At 45.6% G+C, this 21486-nt stretch overlaps 1 protein-coding gene across 3 annotated transcripts in view; it reads left to right on the forward strand.

Annotated features, from left to right (window-relative positions):
• LOC121579145 (P2X purinoceptor 1) overlaps positions 1–21486 on the forward strand; it is a 50892-nt gene that overhangs the window by 11270 nt on the left and 18136 nt on the right. For all 3 annotated transcript variants that reach the window (XM_041893468.2, XM_041893469.2, XM_041893470.2), the window contains exon 2: positions 8445–8589. In XM_041893468.2, coding sequence (XP_041749402.1) covers positions 8445–8589 — 145 coding nt within the window. The remainder of the gene's footprint in view (positions 1–8444; positions 8590–21486) is intronic.

Below are 21486 nucleotides of genomic sequence, written 5' to 3' on the forward strand. Positions count from 1 at the left end.
GTCTGCATCCTATTGGACTACTGGATGTTAATGTGTAACACGTTTCCCTGTTTATGTGCTTTAGCAATACTGTATGTCAATATGGTCATGCTAGTAAAGCCTCTTTGAATTGAATTTCTTTTCTGATTTGGTTTATTTTACCTAAATGGATACAGGGTAGTGTGTTTTGTTTATAAATCACTCAGAAAGTTTTCTTTCTTAAAACAAAATGTGGAATCAACTGTCCACAGTAGTGGGGCTTCCATAAATAGGAAATGGCACATTGTTGTACCCTTTGTTGTATCCTGGAGTTTTGTTCACATTGAATATGAACCCTGTATTTGTACCCTGTACTTTTTAATTTTTATTTATTTATTTATTTTTTAATTTTTATGGCACTATCTCTCTTGCATCTGCACTCTTGTACAAAATACGTGTTATGATAAATGTCATATGATTTTAAAGTAAAATAAAGTTTATAATCTTTGAATATCATGTGTTGCCAGTTTTTTTATGTGTGCCCCCCTGATTAAACACTGGCCCCTCCTTGGCCCCCCTAGTAAAATGTGTCTAGAACCGCCACTGATCAGTAGTGCAATTTTTTTTTTGCAAAGTGCAAAAAATGACCATAAACCTCTCTGTAATCTGAATGTGAATTCAACAATGTTTGTTATAGAGGCAACTATTTATGTATTACTCAGTTTACTAAACTCATTAGTTTAATCAATCGCCTCCTTATAACGCATATTGTTAAAGAAAAATGTCAAATGTAACCACACTGCAAGATTATAATAAGGTTATTGTATTTGTTGCACTTTGCACAATTATTTTGCACTACGAAAATGTCGACCTTAAAAGGCTTCCGCATGTTTCGGTTCGGCTGGCAGTTAGTGTGCGCGCATCAGAGCATGTGAGCAGAGTTGAGTGGTTGGAAATCCCGCTCTGGTGCTCCATGTCCTTTCCAACCGCTCCTGCTAAAAACCTGCTCAGCACTCAAAGAAAAAAAAAAACTGCTATCCAAATTCGCTCCATTCATTAAAACCACAATTTAACCAACTGTGACGAGGTGTGAATGAAGGAGTCAGGCGCAGGAGGTAAAATACCGAAGTCCAGAGTTTATTCCGTTCACATAAATCAAACGCCCAAAGCGTCAAAACGAAACTATTACAAGGGAAAACATCCACCTTGGCATAAACATAGTGAATAGTAGCTCAACCGAGCTATACACTCTCACAACAAACAATCACTCACAAAGACAATGGGATCCGCAGTAGCTAGTACTCCGGTGACGACGAACGCCGAAGCCTGCCCGAACCAGGAGGGGGGGGGGCAGCCTCGGCGGAAGTCGTGACACCAACACCCATATATTTTTGTGACTACCTGGACATACCATTTAGTTTTGAAGTATTGAAAACAAACCATGTGGATTTGAATGAAATGTATTTGAATAAACATGAAAGGGTGAATATAAGAAGCACACATCATTTCAAATAGACTACATGTCTTATTAAACAGCATATAAACACTCTAAATAGGTCAGGAGCCAGACAGGTACCGCTTTGGACCTAGACTTGGCGCTCCGGTACCGCTTGCCGTGCGGTAGCAGAGAGAACAGTCTATGACTAGGGTGGCTGGAGTCTTTGACAATTTTGAGGGCCTTCCTCTGACACCGCCTGGTATAGAGGTCCTGGATGGCAGGAAGCTTGGCCCCAGTGATGTACTGGGCCGTACGCACTACCCTCTGTAGTGCCTTGCAGTCGGAGGCCGAGCAGTTGCCATACCAGGCGGTGATGCAACCAGTCAGGATGCTCTCGATGGTGCAGCTGTATAACATTTTGAGGATCTGAGGACCCATGCCAAATCTTTTCAGTCTCCCGAGGGGGAATAGGCTTTGTCCTGCCCTCTTCACGACTGTCTTGGTGTGTTTGGACCATGATAGTTCGTTGGTGATGTGGACACCAAGGAACTTGAAGCTCTCAACCTGTTCCACTACAGCCTCGTCGATGAGAATGGGGGCGTGCTCAGTCCTCTTTTTTTTTTTCCTGTAGTCCACAATCATCTCCTTTGTCTTGGTCACGTTGAGGGAGAGGTTGTTATCCTGGCACCACATGGCCAGGTCTCTGACCTCCTCCCTATAGGCTGTCTCATTGTTGTCGGTGATCAGGCCTACCACTGTTGTGTCGTCGGCAAACTTAATGATGGTGTTGGAGTCGTGCCTGGCCATGCAGTCATGGGTGAACAGGCAGTACAGGAGGGGACTGAGCATGCATCCCTGAGGGGCCCCCGTGTTGAGGATCAGCGTGGCAGATGTGTTGTTACCTACCCTTACCACCTGGGGGCGGCCTGTCAGGAAGTCCAGGATCCAGTTGCAGAGGGAGGTGTTTAGTCCCAGGATCCTTAGCTTAGTGATGAGCTTTGAGGGCACTATGATGTTGAACGCTGAGCTGTAGTCAATGAATAGCATTCTCATGTAGGTGTTCCTCTTGTCCAGGTGGGAAAGGGCAGTGTGGAGTACAATAGAGATTGCATCATCTGTGGATCTGTTGGGGCGGTATGCAAATCGGACTGGGTCTAGGGTTTCTGGGATAATGGTGTTGATGTGAGCCATGACCAGCCTTTCAAAGCACTTTATGGCTACAGATGTCAGTGCTACGGGTCGGTAGTCATTTAGGCAGGTTATCTTAGTGTCCTTGGGCACGGGGACTATAGTTGTCTGCTTGAAACATGTTGGTATTACAGACTCAGTCAGGGACATGTTGAAAATGTCAGTGAAGACACTTGCCAGTTGGTCAGCACATGCTCGGAGTACACGTCCTGGTAATCCGTCTGGCCCTGCGGCCTTGTGAATGTTGACCTGCTTAAAAGTCTTACTCACATCGGCTACGGAGAGCGTGATCACATAGTCATCCGGAACAGCTGGTGCTCTCATGCATGCTTCAGTGTTGCTTGCCTTGAAGCGAGCATAGAAGTGGTTTAGCTCGTCTGGTAGGCTTGTGTAACTGGGCAGCTCGCGGCTGTGCTTCCCTTTGTAGTCTGTAATAGTTTTCAAGCCCTGCCAAATCCGACGAGCGTCAGAGCTGGTGTAGTACGATTCAATCTTAGTCCTATATTGACTCTTTGCCTGTTTGATGGTTTGTCGGAGGGCATAGCGGGATTTATTATAAGCGTCCGGGTTAGAGTCCCGCTCCTTGAAAGCGGCAGCTCTACCCTTTAGCTCAGTGCGGATGTTGCCTGTAATCCATGGCTTCTGGTTGGGGTATGTACGTACGGTCATGTTGGGACAACGTCATCGATGCACTTATTGATGAAGCCAGTGACTGATGTGGTGTACTCCTCAATGCCATCGGAAGAATCCCGGAACATGTTCCAGTCTGTGCTAGCAAAACAGTCCTGTAGCTTAGTATCTGTGTCATCTGAGTCACTGGTGTGTTGTAGCTCCGGACAAACTCACCTAATTCAACTCATTGAGTTCAATCAGATGTGCTTGTCTGAGGCTACAACAAAAATGTGTACTGTTGGGGGTACTGGAGGACTGGAGTTGGGCTGTTAGGAGTACTGGAGGACTGGAGTTGGGCTGTTGGGAGTACTGGAGGAGTTGGGCTGTTGGGAGTACTGGAGGACTGGAGTTGGGCTGTTAGGAGTACTGGAGGACTGGAGTTGGGCTGTTGGGAGTACTGGAGGAGTTGGGCTGTTGGGAGTACTGGAGGACTGGAGTTGGGCTGTTGGGAGTACTGGAGGACTGGAGTTGGGCTGTTGGGAGTACTGGAGGACTGGAGTTGGGCTGTTGGGAGTACTGGAGGACTGGAGTTGGGCTGTTGGGAGTACTGGAGGACTGGAGTTGGGCTGTTGGGAGTACTGGAAGACTGGAGTTGGGCTGTTAGGAGTACTGGAGGACTGGAGTTGGGCTGTTGGGAGTACTGGAGGACTGGAGTTGGGCTGTTGGGAGTACTGGAGGACTGGAGTTGGGCTGTTGGGAGTACTGGAGGACTGGAGTTGGGCTGTTGAGGTAACTGGAGGAGTTGGGCTGTTGGGAGTACTGGAGGACTGGAGTTGGGCTGTTGGGAGTACTGGAGGAGTTGGGCTGTTGGGAGGACTGAAGGAGTTGGGCTGTTGGGAGGACTGGAGGACTGGAGTTGGGCTGTTGGGAGTACTGGAGGACTGGAGTTGGGCTGTTGGGAGTACTGGAGGACTGGAGTTGGGCTGTTGGGAGTACTGGAGGACTGGAGTTGGGCTGTTGGGAGTACTGGAGGACTGGAGTTGGGCTGTTGGGAGTACTGGAGGACTGGAGTTGGGCGTACTGGAGGACTGGAGTTGGGCTGTTGGGAGTACTGGAGGACTGGAGTTGGGCTGTTGGGAGTACTGGAGGACTGGAGTTGGGCTGTTGGGAGTACTGGAGGACTGGAGTTGGGCTGTTGGGAGTACTGGAGGACTGGAGTTGGGCTGTTGGGAGTACTGGAGGACTGGAGTTGGGCTGTTGGGAGTACTGGAGGACTGGAGTTGGGCTGTTGGGAGTACTGGAGGACTGGAGTTGGGCTGTTGGGAGTACTGGAGGACTGGAGTTGGGCTGTTGGGAGTACTGGAGGACTGGAGTTGGGCTGTTGGGAGTACTGGAGGACTGGAGTTGGGCTGTTGGGAGTACTAGAGGACTGGAGTTGGGCTGTTGGGAGTACTGGAGGACTGGAGTTGGGCTGTTGGGAGTACTGGAGGACTGGAGTTGGGCTGTTGGGAGTACTGGAGGACTGGAGTTGGGCTGTTGGGAGTACTGGAGGACTGGAGTTGGGCTGTTGGGAGTACTGGAGGACTGGAGTTGGGCTGTTGGGAGTACTGGAGGACTGGAGTTGGGCTGTTGGGAGTACTGGAGGACTGGAGTTGGGCTGTTGGGAGTACTGGAGTAGTTGGGCTGTTGGGAGTACTGGAGGACTGGAGTTGGGCTGTTGGGAGTACTGGAGGACTGGAGTTGGGCTGTTGGGAGTACTGGAGGAGTTGGGCTGTTGGGAGTACTGGAGGAGTTGGGGGTTTTGGGAGTACTGGAGGAGTTGGGCTGTTGGGAGTACTGGAGGACTGGAGTTGGGCTGTTGGGAGTACTGGAGGACTGGAGTTGGGCTGTTGGGAGTACTGGAGGACTGGAGTTGGGCTGTTGGGTGGACTGGAGGACTGGAGTTGGGCTGTTGGGAGTACTGGAGGAGTTGGGCTGTTGGGAGTACTGGAGGAGTTGGGCTGTTGGGAGTACTGGAGGACTGGAGTTGGGCTGTTGGGAGTACTGGAGGACTGGAGTTGGGCTGTTGGGAGTACTGGAGGACTGGAGTTGGGCTGTTGGGAGTAATGGAGGAGTTGGGCTGTTGGGAGTACTGGAGGACTGGAGTTGGGCTGTTGGGAGGACTGGAGGACTGGAGTTGGGCTGTTGGGAGTACTGGAGGACTGGAGTTGGGCTGTTGGGAGGACTGGAGTTGGGCTGTTGGGAGGACTGGAGGAGTTGGGCTGTTGGGAGTACTGGAGGACTGGAGTTGGGCTGTTGGGAGTACTGGAGGAGGGCTGTTGGGGTTACTGGAGGACTGGAGTTGGGCTGTTGGGGGTACTGGAGGACTGGAGTTGGGCTGTTGGGAGTACTGGAGGACTGGAGTTGGGCTGTTGGGAGTACTGGAGGACTGGAGTTGGGCTGTTGGGAGTACTGGAGGACTGGAGTTGGGCTGTTGGGAGTACTGGAGGACTGGAGTTGGGCTGTTGGGAGTACTGAAGGACTGGAGTTGGGCTGTTGGGAGTACTGGAGGACTGGAGTTGGGCTGTTGGGAGTACTGGAGGACTGGAGTTGGACTGTTGGGAGTCCTGGAGGACTGGAGTTGGACTGTTGGGAGTCCTGGAGGACTGGAGTTGGGCTGTTGGGAGTACTGGAGGACTGGGGTTGGGCTGTTGGGAGTACTGGAGGACTGGAGTTGGGCTGTTGGGAGTACTGGAGGACTGGAGTTGGGCTGTTGGGAGTACTGGAGGACTGGAGTTGGGAAACACTGCTGTACTGTAACCTTGTCCTTGTAATCTGTTTGCGTCATGTGGAACGGACGTCTGGGAAAGCTGGTATTACCCATGGACCTTTGCACTTGCCTGGGGTATGATATGCTATACAGTGCATTCGGAAAGTATTCAGACCCCTTGACTTTTTCCACATTTTGCTACGTTACAGCCTTATTCTAAAATTGATGAAATAAATGTTTTTCCTAATCAATCTACACACAATACCCCATAATGACAAAGCAAAAACAGGTTTTTAGAAACCTTATATACACAAGTATTCAGACCCTTTGCCATGAGACTCGAAATTGAGCTCAGGTGCATCCTGTTTCCTGAGTCCACCTGTGGTAAATTCAATTGATTGGACATGATTTGGAAAGGCAAACACTTGTCTATATAAGGTCCCATAGTTGACAGTGCATGTCAGAGCAAAAACCAAGCTCTGAGACAGGATTGTGTCGAGGCACAGATCTGGGGAAGGTTACCAACACATTTCTGCAGCATTGAAGGTCCCCAAGAACACATTCTTAAATAGAAGACATTAGGACCAACCAAGACTCTTCCAAGAGCTGGCCGCCTGGCCAAACTGAGCAATCGGGGGAGAAGGCCCTTGGTCAGGGAGGTGACCAAAAACCCGATGGTCACACTGACAGAGCTCCAGAGTTCCTCTGTGGAGATGGGAGAACCTTCCAGACGGACAACCATCTCTGCAGCACTCCACCAATCAGGCCTTTATGGTAGAGTAGCCAGACGGAAGCCCATGACAGCCCGCTTGGAGTTTGCCAAAAGGCACCTAAAGGACTGCAGAGAAGAATGGGAGAAACTCCCCAAATACATGTGTGCCAAGCTTGTAGCGTCATACCCAAGAAGACTCGAGGCTGTAATCGCTGCCAAAGGTGTTTCAACAAAGTACTGAGTAAAGGGTCTGAATACTTATGTAAATGTGATATTTCCGTTTTTAATTTTCTATACATTCGCAACATTTTCTAAAAACCTGTTTTTGCTTTGTCATTTTGGGGTATTGTGTGTAGATTGATGAGAGATAAAACGATTTAATCCATTTTAGAATAAGGCTGTAATTTAACAAAATGTGGAAAATGTAAAGGGTCTGAATACTTTCCGAATGCATGTATATACAAAAGTATGTGGACACTCCTTCAAATTAGTGGATCCGGCTATTTCAGCCACACCCGTTGCTGACAGGTGTATAAAATTGAGCACTCAGCCGTGCAATCTCCATAGACAAACATTGGTGATAGAATGGCCTTACTGAAGAGCTCAGTGACCGTCATAGTCAGTTCGTCAAATTTCTGCCCTGCTAGAGCTGCTCTGGTCAACTGTAAGTGCTGTTATTGTGAAGTGGAAATGTCTAGGAGCAACAACGGCTCAGCCGCGAAGTGGTAGGCCCTACAAGCTCACAGAACGGCACCTCAGAGTGCTGAAGTGCGTAAAAATCGCCTGTCATTCGTTTGCAACACACACTACCGAGTTCCAAACCGCCACTGGAAGCAACGTCAGCACAATAACTGTTCATCGGGAGCTTAATGAAATGGGTTTCTATGGCTGAGCAGCCACACACAAGCTTAAGATCCCCATGTGCAATGCCAAGTGTTGGCTGGAGTGGTGTAAAGCTCGCCACCATTGGACTCTGGAGCAGTGGAAATGTGTTCTCTGGAGTGATGAATCCCGCTTCACCATCTGGCAGTCCGACGGACGAATCTGGGTTTGGCGAATGCCAGGGGAATGCTACCTGCCCCAATGCATAGTGCCAACTGTAAAGTTTGGTGGAGGATAAATAATAGTCAGGGGCTGTTTTTCATGGTTCGGGCTAGGCTCCTTAGTTCCAGGGAAGGGAAATCTTAATGCCACAGCGTACAATGACATTCTAGACGATTCTTTGCTTCCAACTGCGTGGCAACAGTTTGGGGAAGGCCCTTTCCTGTTTCAGCATGACAATGCCCCCATGCACAAAGCGAGGTCCTTACAGAAATGGTTTGTCGAGATCGGTGTGGAAGAACTTGACTGGCCTGCACAGAGCCCTGACCTCAACCCCATCAAACAACTTTGGGATGAATTGGAACGCCGACTGCGAGCCAGGCCTAATCGCCCAACATCAGTGCCCAACCTCACCAATATTCCAACGTCTAGTGGAAAGCCTTCCCAGAAGAGTGGAGGCTGTAGCAAAGGGGGGACCAACTCCATATTAATGCCCATGATTTTGGAATGAGATGTTCGACGAGCAGGTGTCCACATACCTTTGGTCATGTAGTGTATCTCTGATGCTGAAACCACTAGTATGAGTCTGGTTCTTCTCAAAGTTTCTGCCTTCCAGGGACCTTTTCCTCACCACTGTTCTTCTGCTTTTTAGGGTCTAGACCGGGTTACTGTAAAGCACTTTGCAACAGCTGTTGCGGCTTTATGAAAATGTTTGATTAATTGGTGGTGTCCTCTGTCCTGTCCAGGTGGGTGTTCATCTATGAGAAAGGCTACCAGTCATCAGACACGGCCGTGGGTTCTGTCTTGACTAAGATGAAGGGGGTGGGTTACACCAATGTGGCCGGAGAGGAGAGGATCTGGGACGTGGCTGACTACGTCTTCCCTGTACAGGTGGGTCATTGGCTGAGTGTGGACCTACTACAGTAGTATTGCTATAAGAAGGACATTTTACTGAATGAATGACCTGAAAGGTCACAGATCTTTAGAACCTTTAGGGACTGAGCCTCACAGTACATCTACCAGTGTTCTGTAATAGTAGTATAGTAGTGTGGTAGTAGTAGTGTAGTAGTGTGGTAGTAGTGTAGTAGTGTGGTAGTATTGTAATAGTAGTGTAGCAGTGTGGTAGTATTGTAATAGTAGTGTAGCAGTGTGGTAGTATTGTAATAGTAGTGTAGCAGTGTGGTAGTATTGTAATAGTAGTGTAGAAGTGTGGTAGTATTGTAATAGTGGTATAGTAGTGTGGTAGTATTGTAATAGTAGTGTAGTAGTATTGTAATAGTAGTGTAGTAGTGTAGTAGTATTGTAATAGTAGTGTAGCAGTGTAGTATTATTGTAATAGTAGTATAGTAGTGTGGTGGTAGTGTAGTAAGGTATTAGTAGTGTAGTAGTGTTGTCGTAGTGTAATAGTAGTGTAGTAGTATTGTAATAGTAGTGTAGCAGTGTGGTAGTATTGTAATAGTAGCGTCAGGTAGCTTAGTGGTTAAGCGCGTTGTGCCAGTAACCGAAAGGTCGCTGGTTCTAATCCCCGAGCCGACTAGGTGAAAAATCTGTCGATGTGCCCTTGAGCAAGGCACTTAACCGTAATTGCTCCTCTAAGTCGCTCTGGATAAGAGCTTCTGCTAAATGACTAAAATGTAAATGTAAAAATGGTAGTAGTGTAGTAGTGTAGTAGTGTTGTATTATTGTAATAGTAGTGTAGTAAGGTAAGAGTAGTGTAGTAGTATTGTATTATTGTAATAGTAGTGTAGTAGTGTAGTAAGGTAGTAGTAGTTAGTAGTATTGTTGTAGTAGTGTAGTAAGATAATAGTAGTATAGTAGTAGTGTAGTAAGGTAATAGTATTGTAATAGTAGTGTAGTAGTATTGTAATAGTAGTGTGGTAGTATTGTAATAGTAGTGTAGTAGTATTGTAATATTAGTGTAGTAGTGTGGTGGTAGTGTAGTAAGGTAATAGTAGTGTTGTCGTAGTGTAGTAGTATTGTAATAGTAGTGTAGTAGTATTGTACTATTAGTGTAGTAGTATTGTAATAGTAGTGTAGCAGTGTGGTATTATTGTAATAGTAGTGTAGTAGTGTGGTAGTATTGTAATAGGAGTGTAGTAGTATTGTAATAGTAGTGTGATAGTATTGTAATAGTAGTGTAGTAGTATTGTAATAGTAGTGTAGTAGTATTGTAATAGTAGTGTAGCAGTGTGGTATTATTGTAATAGTAGTGTAGTAGTATTGTAATAGTAGTGTAATAGTAGGGTAGTAGTATTGTAGTAGTAGTGTAGCAGTGTAGTTGTATTGTAATAGTAGTGTCGTTGTATTGCAATAGTAGTGTAGCAGTGTGGTAGTATTGTAATAGTAGTGTAGTAGTGTGGTGGTAGTGTAGTAAGGTATTAGTAGTGTAGTAGTGTTGTCGTAGTGTAATAGTAGTGTAGTAGTATTGTAATAGTAGTGTAGTAGTATTGTAATAGTAGTGTAGCAGTGTGGTATTATTGTAATAGTAGTGTTACGAACCCCGTGGCTTTGAACGTCTAGGGTGATGGACATGAGACCCGTAACATAATTCATGTAAATTATAAGTGTGACATGGAACAGTGAGAACAAATATGACACAACAACCATGAACTACCGTCAAACACAAATGGTTTATTTCTGAACACACGGTAACGGTTTGGGAAAAAGGGCTGAGCAGGACCCAAGAAATGAAACAATAGTGTAAAACACCCCTAAACTGATCTTGCCTGCCTCAAGAACCGCTAGGCTACTGCTACCATACAAAAATACAGTGGGTGGTCCGCTCAGGTCTAACTAGTGTTTATAGACAGTTCTTTCTACGGGAAATGTATGCCCAAGGGCAGCTAGCTCAAACTCCCCTTTTCCCAGAAACACACAATAGTTACCAAACAGAGTAACCAGCAAGTAAATGAGTACTCTAAACACAGGACATCACAGTATCCATTACTCACATACAAAACAGTGGTCTAACAGAATTACCAATCATAGTAACCAGCAACTTAGTGAGTAAACAAAAACAGGACACCACCGTGTCCATACTCACATACGGAAATAGTCTCTCTCTCTCACAACTAACACAAGTGACTGGTTTTTATACAATGGGATGTGTGATTGAAAAAAACGAGTAACAGGTGGTGCAATGCACAGGAATGTTCACTGATTGGTCCAATCAGCAGACACCTCAACGACCACCAATCAGGAACATACAGGACACCTGTGATTAGGGCAGAAGGAGAGAAACACACAAACACACAGGATACCTGTATCCGTAACACTCCCACCCTTAAAAGAGCAAACCACAATGGTTTGCGACACACGTACCATCACAACACCCAAAATTCAATAATCATCCTGCCGGGATAAAAAAAAACCTAGATCATTACACACGAGACAAAGCATCTGCCAACACATTATCCAACCCCTCTTCGCAGAGGAATGGCCTCTGGGTACCTGGTGGCCACACACATAATTGTCAACATAAACTGGTTACCAGATTTTGTTTTTGGTAATGGTCCAACACAATCAACCATCACATGTTCGAAGGGTTCACCTATGGCCGGTATGGGACAAAGAGGCGCGGGGGAAATAACCTGGTTCGGTTTCCCAACTACTTGACAGGTGTGGCAAGTCCGACAGAACCGAGCCACATCTTGTTTTAAGCCAGGCCAAAAGAAATGTCGCAAAACTCGATCATAAGTCTTGGTGACTCCCAGATGTCCGGACCACTGGTGATCATGAGCGAGGGATAAAACATTTTGTCGAAAGGCTGTAGGAATCACTATTTGGTAAACAGCATTCCAATCTCCACCAGCGTCAACATGGGATGTCCATTTACGCATGAGGAGATTACCATCAATGAAGCATGCCATGTTTTTCTTCTTTAGCTCTTCCTCTGAGACAACACTAGAAAAACATTTAGCCAGGCTAATGTCAACCTGTTGGTTAGCGATCAGCTGCTCACGAGTAACTGGTAACTGTATTGCCTCAGCAACAAGTTCCACATCCTTCTTCCTTTCTTTGGGCTGTTGGTCAGACTGCACCAGCTTACCAGAGGTAGCACCCAAACTATCCTCTGGGTCACACTCTCTGAATAGAATCGTGTTCGACAAATCTATCACTTCACCCACTTGTCGTGCTTGAGCACGTGTGACAGCACAAGCGGGGAACACATCTGGATAACCCTGTGCCAGCTCCTCGGAGAGAGACTGGTCACTTTTATCCATTACCTCCAATACGGGTATCACCTTTCCTCCGGCAATATCGTTGCCCATTATAAATGTTCACACCTTTTACTGGCAACATAGGACGTACACCAACTCTGAACAATCCACTGACTAACTCAGAGTGTACGTTCACAAAGTGCAATGGCACTGGGACAAATCCCATTTCAATTCCTTGTACTAACACACTGGAACCACAATATGTATTTTTAGACAAGGGCAACACATCAGCTAGTATGAACGACTCGCGCCGCACCAGTATCTCTGAGGATTCTAACTGGACGCTGAGACGCCGTCATCTGCTATAGAAACAAACCCCTCAAAAATGAACGGTTCATAACTGTGATCTGGGACAGGGACTTTCAAACCACATTCACTATGAGGCCTCTGTCTTGATTCCGGCCCCCACAACCGTACGAATCAGCCCAACACCCGTTGGCGGCCTGGCGTGCTGAGGCATCCCGGTTTGCGTTTTAGCAGAAAGCAATCATTAACCATATGTCCCACCTTATGACAATAGAAACAGTGACGCACATCTTTTTGGCGTGCTGGATGTACTGCTGGTCGACTAGGACTAAAAGTTAGCAACTCCGCAGCCCTGCTCTCCGTACGAGCCGAAAACACGCTCTTATCGTCAACACAAACTTCGTCTGCCAATACAGACGCTTCCGACAGTGAGGATACTTTCTGTTCGTTCAGATAAACTACAATGCGTTCCGGTAAGCAATTTTTAAACTCTTCTAACAAGATTAACTCCCGTAGAGAGTTAAAATCAGTTACTTTACTAGCACTGTGCCATTTGTCAAACAGATTTCCTTTGTCTCTAGCAAACTCCACATAAGTCTGAGTAGGAGACTTTTTATGAGACCTAAATCTCTGTCGATATGCCTCAGGAACAAGCTCATAGGCACGAAGAACAGTAGCTTTGACCACTTCATAATTCAAACTGTCTTCAAGAGGTAGCGCTGCCAGAACCTCTTGGGCTTTACCTGTTAGTTTACACTGAAGTAATAGGCACCATACCTCTTCGGGCCATTTCAATGCTACCGCTATACGTTCAAACACACTGAAATAGGAATCAACCTCTGACTCCCTGAACACAGGTACCAAGGTGATCTGCCTACTAATATCAAACGTAGCAGATGACACAGCTGGTGAGGATGGCTCACTAGCAGGCATAGTATGAGCAGAGACTAACCTCGCTGTTTCTGCCTCTAGTTCCATTTTACGCATCTCCAGTTCTTGATCAAGCCTACGCGTCTCCAGTTCCATCTTACGCATCTCCAGTTCCTGATCAAGCCTACGCGTTTCCAGCTTGTCTAGCCTGATTTGTGCCCGCTCTTCCGCCTCCATTTGGAGCCGCGTCAAGCGGACATCCATCCTGGCATCACTGTCAGTCAGTGGGGAGAGTGGGTCATAACGGGGCAATGTGGCTGGAGCCTTAGCCTCGTCCTCAGACACTGATGGGCTTACAGGAACAGCCACCACCTCCCCTACAGGAGCAGCAGACTCAGGCGGCGGTAACTCAAGCACTCGCTCGCTCAACAATATTTCTAACACTGCTTTCCTCACTTCGGCTTTCACTAAAACCCTTGATATCGGTACAGAAAAGTGGTCAGCCAAAACCTGTAGATCCACTCTACGGCAATTCTCAAAAACCTCCCACGTAGGGTTTTCCAAAAATGCTTCCAACTCAAAAGTAGCCATCCTACTAGCAACACGAGCCGTCGACTACTGAACACAAAAAAAAACAGGTAGTTACAGCTGCCAAGCTCAACACTGAACCAGACACTTACTAATTTGCATGAGTAGCATGGGATAGATCCCGGACGAACCCCCACTTTATGTTACGAACCCCGTGGCTTTGAACGTCTAGGGTGATGGACATGAGACCCGTAACATAATTCATGTAAATTATAAGTGTGACATGGAACAGTGAGAACAAATATGACACAACAACCATGAACTACCGTCAAACACAAATGGTTTATTTCTGAACACACGGTAACGGTTTGGGAAAAAGGGCTGAGCAGGACCCAAGAAATGAAACAATAGTGTAAACACCCCCTAAACTGATCTTGCCTGCCTCAAGAACCGCTAGGCTACTGCTACCATACAAAAATACAGTGGGTGGTCCGCTCAGGTCTAACTAGTGTTTATAGACAGTTCTTTCTACGGGAAATGTATGCCCAAGGGCAGCTAGCTCAAACTCCCCTTTTCCCAGAAACACACAATAGTTACCAAACAGAGTAACCAGCAAGTAAATGAGTACTCTAAACACAGGACATCACAGTATCCATTACTCACATACAAAACAGTGGTCTAACAGAATTACCAATCATAGTAACCAGCAACTTAGTGAGTAAACAAAAACAGGACACCACCGTGTCCATACTCACATACGGAAATAGTCTCTCTCTCTCACAACTAACACAAGTGACTGGTTTTTATACAATGGGATGTGTGATTGAAAAAAACGAGTAACAGGTGGTGCAATGCACAGGAATGTTCACTGATTGGTCCAATCAGCAGACACCTCAACGACCACCAATCAGGAACATACAGGACACCTGTGATTAGGGCAGAAGGAGAGAAACACACAAAAACACAGGATACCTGTATCCGTAACAGTAGTGTAGTAGTATTGTAATAGTAGTGTAATAGTAGGGTAGTAGTATTGTAGTAGTAGTGTAGTAGTAGTGTAGCAGTGTTGTCATAGTGTAATAGTAGTGTAGTAGTGTAGTTGTATTGTAATAGTAGTGTCGTTGTATTGCAATAGTAGTGTAGCAGTGTGGTAGTATTGTAATAGTAGTGTAGTAGTGTGGTGGTAGTGTAGTAAGGTATTAGTAGTGTAGTAGTGTTGTCGTAGTGTAATAGTAGTGTAGTAGTATTGTAATAGTCGTGTAGTATAAAGTACTACAGAGAGATTCATCTAGGGAAGTCAGAAGATGTCTGACAGACTGAAGAAGATGAAGATTACTGAGACAGAGTGATCCAGGAGTTTAAAAACACTCACATCCTGATTGTTAACAAACAGGCGTGAGAGAGAAACTGTACCTAACTGTCACGAGTGGTTCCTTTGCACGCATCCTGATCCTGCACACATGTTAGGCAGATACAGAGACAAACAGGAGACTCTCTGTAAACACAGTGACAGTCCATTGTTTGCCCAAGCCATAAAGAAGACACTGATGTGTGCTCTGAGAGGTGTGGCCATGATTGGTTTATTTATTTCAGAACTGGTTTGGCTGATGGTCAGGAGGAGGGAGATCAATGCCAAACCGCAAGAAGAAGATGAAACACTTATGCAAGATTATACAGCCTGTCATCTTGTGTCCGTATCTATTTACCTATAATATTCAAGGTATCTACCTGAAGATGACCGTGTCTCTTATAATAATGTATGGTATCTGTTTACCTATTCAAGGTATCTATCTGAGTGTCATGGTGATTTCCAAAACAATGACATTGATACTGGTTACGCAGAATTTGATTCAGTGATTCAACATTGTGTTACACCCAAAGGCATTTATTTTATAGACAATGAAAATAGGTAGTACATTGAGCATAGAGTTTGTACTGCTTGGTGACCTAAACTGGGATATGCTTAACACCCCGGCCGTCCTACAATCTAAACTAGATGCCCTCAATCTCACACAAAAATTCAAGGAACCTACCAGGTACAACCCTAAATCCGTAAACATGGGCACCCTCATAGATATCATCCTGACTAATTTACCCTCTACATACACCTCTGCTGTCTTCAACCAGGATCTCAGCGATCACTGCCTCATTGCCTGCGTCCGTAATGGGTCCGCGGTCAAACGACCACCCCTCATCACTGTCAAATGCTCCCTAAAACACTTCAGCGAGCAGGCCTTTCTAATTGACCTGGCCCGGGTCTCCTGGATGGATATTGACCTCATTCCGTCAGTAGAGGATGCCTGGATGTTCTTCAAAAGTGCTTTCCTCTCCATCTTAAATAAGCATGCCCCATTCAAAAAATTCAGAACTAAGAACAGATATAGCCCCTGGTTCACCCCAGACTTGACTGCCCTTGACCAGCACAAAAACATCCTGTGGCGTACTGCATTAGCATCGAACAGCCCCCGCGATATGCAACTTTTCAGGGAAGTCAGGAACCAATATACACAAGCAGTTAGGAAAGCAAAGGCTTGCTTTTTCAAACAGACATTTACATCCTGTTGCACTAACTCCAAAAAGGTTTGGGATACTGTAAAGTCCATGGAGGATAAGAGCACCTCCTCCCAGCTACCCACTACACTGAGGCTAGGAAACACTGTCACCACCGATAAATCTACGATAATCGAGAATTTCAATAAGCATTTTGCTACGGCTGGCCATGCTTTCCACCTGGCTACCCCTACCCCGGCCACCAGCTCTGCACCCTCCGCTGCAACTTGCCCATGCCCCCCCGCTTCTCCTTCACCCAAATTCAGATAGCTGATGTCCTGAAAGAGCTGCTAAATCTGGACCCCTACAAATCAGCTGGGCTAGACAATCTGGACCCTTTCTTTCTGAAATTAGCCGCCGAAATTGTCGCAACCCCTATTACTAGCCTGTTCAATCTCTCTTTCGTATCGTCTGAGATCCCCAGAGATTGGAAAGCTGCCACGGTCATCCCCCTCTTCAAAGGGGGTGACACTCTAGATCCAAACTGTTACAGATCTATACCCATCCTGCCCTGCCTTTCGAAAGTATTTGAAAGCCAAGTTAACAAACAGATCACCGACCATTTCGAATCCCACCATACCTTCTCCGCTATGCAATCTGGTTTCTGAGCTGGTCATGGGTGCACCTCAGCCACGCTCAAGGTCCTAAACGATATTATAACCGCAATCGATAAAAGACAGTACTGTGCAGCCGTCTTCATCGACCTGGCCAAGGCTTTTGACTCTGTCAACCACCGCATTCTTATTGGCAGACTACATAGCCATAGTTTCTCAAATGACTGCCTCGCCTGGTTCACCAACTACTTCTCAGATAGAGTTCAATGTGTCAAATCGGAGTGCCTGTTGTCTGGACCTCTGGCAGTCTCTATGGAGGTGCCACATGGTTCAATTCTCGGGCCGACTCTATTCTCTGTGTATATCAATGATGTCGCTCTTGCTGCTGGTGACTCTAAGATCCACCTCTACGCAGACAACACCATTTTGTATACATCTGGCCCTTCATTGGACACTGTGTTAACAAACCTCTAAATGAGCTTCAATGCCATACAACACTCCTTCCGTGGCCTCCAACTGCTCTTAAACACTAGTAAAACTAAATGCATGCTCTTCAATCGAACGCTGCTTGCACCCGCCCGCCCGACTAGAATCACTACTCTCGGCGGGTCTGATTTAGAATATGTGGACAACTACAAATACCTAGGTAACTGGTTAGACTGTAAACTCTCCTCCCAGACTCACATTAAGCATCTCCAATCCAAAGTTAAATCTAGAATCGGCTTCCTATTTCGCAACAAAGCCTCCTTCACTCATGCTGCTAAACATGCCCTCGTAAAACTGACTATCCTACCGATCCTTGACTTCGGCAATGTCATTTACAAAATAGCTTCCAACACTCTACTCAGCAAATTGGATGTGGTCTATCACAGTGCCATCCGTTTTGTCACCAAAGCCCCATATACTACCCACCATTGTGACCTGTACGCTCTCGTTGGCTGGCCCTCACTACATATTCATCGCCAAACCCACTGGCTCCAGGTAATCTATAAATCACTTCTAGGCAAATCCCCGCCTTATCTTAGATCATTGGTCACCATAGCAACACCCACCCATAGTATGCGTTCCAGCAGGTATATCTCACTGGTCATCCCCAAAGCCAACACCTCCTTTGGCCGCCATTCCTTCCAGTTCTCTGCTGCAAATGACTGGAACGAACTGCAAAACTCTCTGAAGCTGGAGACACTTATCTCCCTCACTAACTTTAAGCATCAGTTGTCAGAGCAGCTTACCAATTACTGCACCTGTACACAGCCCATCTGTAATTAGCCCACCCAACTACCTCATCCCCATATTGTTATTTACATTGTTATTTATTTTGCTCATTTGCACCCCAGTATCTCTATTTGCACATCATCTTCTGCACATCTATCATTCCAGTGTTAATACTAAATTGTAATTATTTTGCACTATGGCCTATTTATTGCCTTACCTCCATAACTTACTACATTTGCACACACTGTATATAGATTTTCTATTGTGTTATTGACCTTATGTTTTGTTTACCCCATATGTAACTCTGTGTTGTTGTTGTTTTTATCGCACTGCTTTGCTTTATCTTGGCCAGGTCGCAGTTGTAAATGAGAACTTTGTTCTCAACTGGCTTACCTGGTTAAATAAGAAGAATAATACAAAATTTTTATAGTAGTAGTAGTAGTAGTAGTAGTAGTACTAGTAGTAGTAGTAGTAGTAGTAGTAGTAGTAGTAGCAGTAGCAGTAGCAGTAGCAGTAAAAGCAGTCTTGTACCACTGTCACTACACAGACATGTCTTAATTAGATTAATCCACAATTGAATTATACTGACTAACTGCATTGTCAATTAGCTGCCATTCTACTGCATAACATTGACATTAATTGATGCTATCCCATCAGTCTTTGCATGATAATTACCACTTCTTCCCAATGTGGTCACAGTCAGTGACTTAGCATCCTGTGACCGAATTACACAAGCATGCCATCCAGACCTGGGTTTAAATAGTATTTAATATCTTTAAAATACATTAGCCTGCCTTGAGTGTCAGGCGGCCGGGGTTTGCATTTTGGAAACCTTTGACTTTTCCATTGGGCAAGCTCACAGGCAAGTTTAATCAAGCACAGCGAAACGATTTGAAATAGTATTTGAACCCAGGTCTGATGCCATGTAATGCAGTTACCCAGGCAGGAAGGCTCCAGTACCAATCCTTATTAATGCTATATATGGCCTCCACTTATGAGTTAGTCAACATTAACATGAAAGACATCATGGTCAAGACTTGGGAGAGGGCCAATAGAAGGAAACCAGATAGCGAGAGTCATATTAATAGTGTTACTAGACCAGGGCTATTTGACTGCACCCTCATGTTATTCAGTCATTATATTTCTATGGGGAGGGCTATAGGTCTGTTACCATAACAACAGTGACAAAAGGTTTGTCATGTTGTAACAAATGTTACACATTTAGGCCAGTGAACTATCAAGTTAGTTGAGGCAGCCCAGTAGGGAGAGAGGAAAGATGATGTAATTTTCCAACTGTCTGGTCTATGATCTTATGTTTAATATTTTAATGGACTGCACTGTCAAATGCTGTATCTTTAAGTACTGGGGGCTGATGGGAGAAAATAGGGGTCAAAAAATGCCTGTCTGTTCTCACTGTGGGAGGAGAGAGAGTAATGTCTCGTTCAAAACAACTCGGAACTGGGAAATCTCTGACTTCAGTTCAAAACTACTTGGAACTGGGAAAAAAAAAAAGTAAAAAAAAAGATTTGAACAGTCATCCAACTTGAAATTCCAACTCGACCTGAGTTCCCAGATGTTTTGAACGCGGCATCTGTGTGTGACCTAGTTTCACAAGGTTCTAGAGAATGTAATCTGTAAAGTGTTTTTTTAGATCTCTAGTAGGGATCTGGAATAAGTGTAAAGCCTACCCGTTCCGGCGTGCCTCTCCAAACAGTGGATTGGTTGATTTATTAAACAGTGGATTGATTGATTGATTGATTGGTTATAGGCTTCTAAACGGAGTTGTTGAACAATTGAAAGCAACCGGTTCTAAGGGGGATCACCTACCTCATGGTGAGATCAATATTTTTTCCTTGCTATTTTTGTTGCCACGTCGATATTTCTTTACTTTTTAAGGCTGGTGAATTTTTTTTCTTCTTCTATGGTATAATGGCGTTCGCGACAATTGGATGTGCATTACTGCCACCTACTGTACCGGTGAATAATAAGGATCCCAAAAAGGAAAACATTTGGGTAAAAAGAATCAAAATATCATACAAACTATCAAAAAATAAATTACCTAAACAAAATCAACCTGCTTTTCTGTAAAAACCTAATTCTAATCAGGCCCCTACACAGGCTCAGAAGTCTCCTGTGAGGGTGGGAGATTTCCTAGCGACAATAGTCCTTGCAGTGTTTCTGTCGGGATGTCTTGGAGCCCCCAAAAACTTCTCAGCTGCAGATATAATGATATCCAGCTTCTTGGACTTCATAGACACTTGTGCTGTACAATTAATCACTGTGGCTATAAATGCCACAAAATCCACCTTCTTCACAATGATTGTATCCAGATCAGTCGATTGACTTAAAACACTAGCAACTGGTTGCAATGCATCCACCGCCATATCTTCAACACTGTTGCCTCTTGCCCCTTCGTCTCTCTTCACCGCCTCCACATAGGAGATCCGCTGCACAGCCCTGATCCTTGAAACCTCAACCTCCTTCACCCTAACAGGGCACACAAGGAAGTTCGGAGTACGATCCCCACCACAGTTGCAACATTTTCCATTCACAGATTCTTCAAGATCATACTTTTCCCGTCTGCAAACATTTGACACGTGACCCTATCCTTTACAATTCCCGCACTGTAGTGGTTTGGACACAAATGCTCTCACCGCGTACCTCACACATCCAAGCTTCACATGTTCAGGTAGAGTCTCCTCAAACAACAATATTATCGACAGGCTTTTCTCCTTCCTTCCATTTACCATACGGGTCAGGTGATGTGCACTGACCACTAAGGTACGGGTCAGGTGACGTGCACTGACCACTAAGGTACGGGTCAGGTGACGTGCACTGACCACTAAGGTACGGGTCAGGTGACGTGCACTGACCACTAAGGTACTAGCCATCTAAACACAGCAAAAAAAGAAACGTCCTCTCACTGTCAACTGCGTTTATTTTCAGCAAACTTAACATGTGTAAATAGTTGTATGAACATAACAAGATTCAACAACTGAGACATAAACTGAACAAGTTCCACAGACATGTGACTAACAGAAATTGAATAATGTGTCCCTGAACAAAGGGGGGGTCAAAATCATAAGTAACAGTCAGTATCTGGTGTGGCCACCAGCTGCATTAAGTACCGCAGTGCATCTCCTCCTCATGGACTGCACCAGATTTGCCAGTTCTTGCTGTGAGATGTTACCCCACTCTTCCACCAAGGCACCTGCAAGTTCCCGGACATTTCTGGGGGGAATGGCCCTAGCCCTCACCCTCCGATCCAACAGGTCCCAGATGTGCTCAATGGGATTGAGATCCGGGATCTTCGCTGGCCATGGCAGAACACTGACATTCCTGTCTTGCAGGAAATCACGCACAGAACGAGCAGTATGGCTGGTGGCATTGTCATGCTGGAGGGTCATGTCAGGATGAGCCTGCAGGAAGGGTACCACATGAGGGAGGATGATGTCTTCCCTGTAACGCACAGCGTTGAGATTGCTTGCAATGACAACAAGCTCAGTCCGATGATGCTGTGACACACCGCCACAGACCATGACGGACCCTCCACTTCCAAATCGATCCCGCTCCAGAGTACAGGCCTCGGTGTAACGCTCATTCCT

This window comes from Coregonus clupeaformis, chromosome 13, assembly GCF_020615455.1.
Source record: "Coregonus clupeaformis isolate EN_2021a chromosome 13, ASM2061545v1, whole genome shotgun sequence".
Classification (NCBI taxonomy): domain Eukaryota; kingdom Metazoa; phylum Chordata; class Actinopteri; order Salmoniformes; family Salmonidae; genus Coregonus; species Coregonus clupeaformis.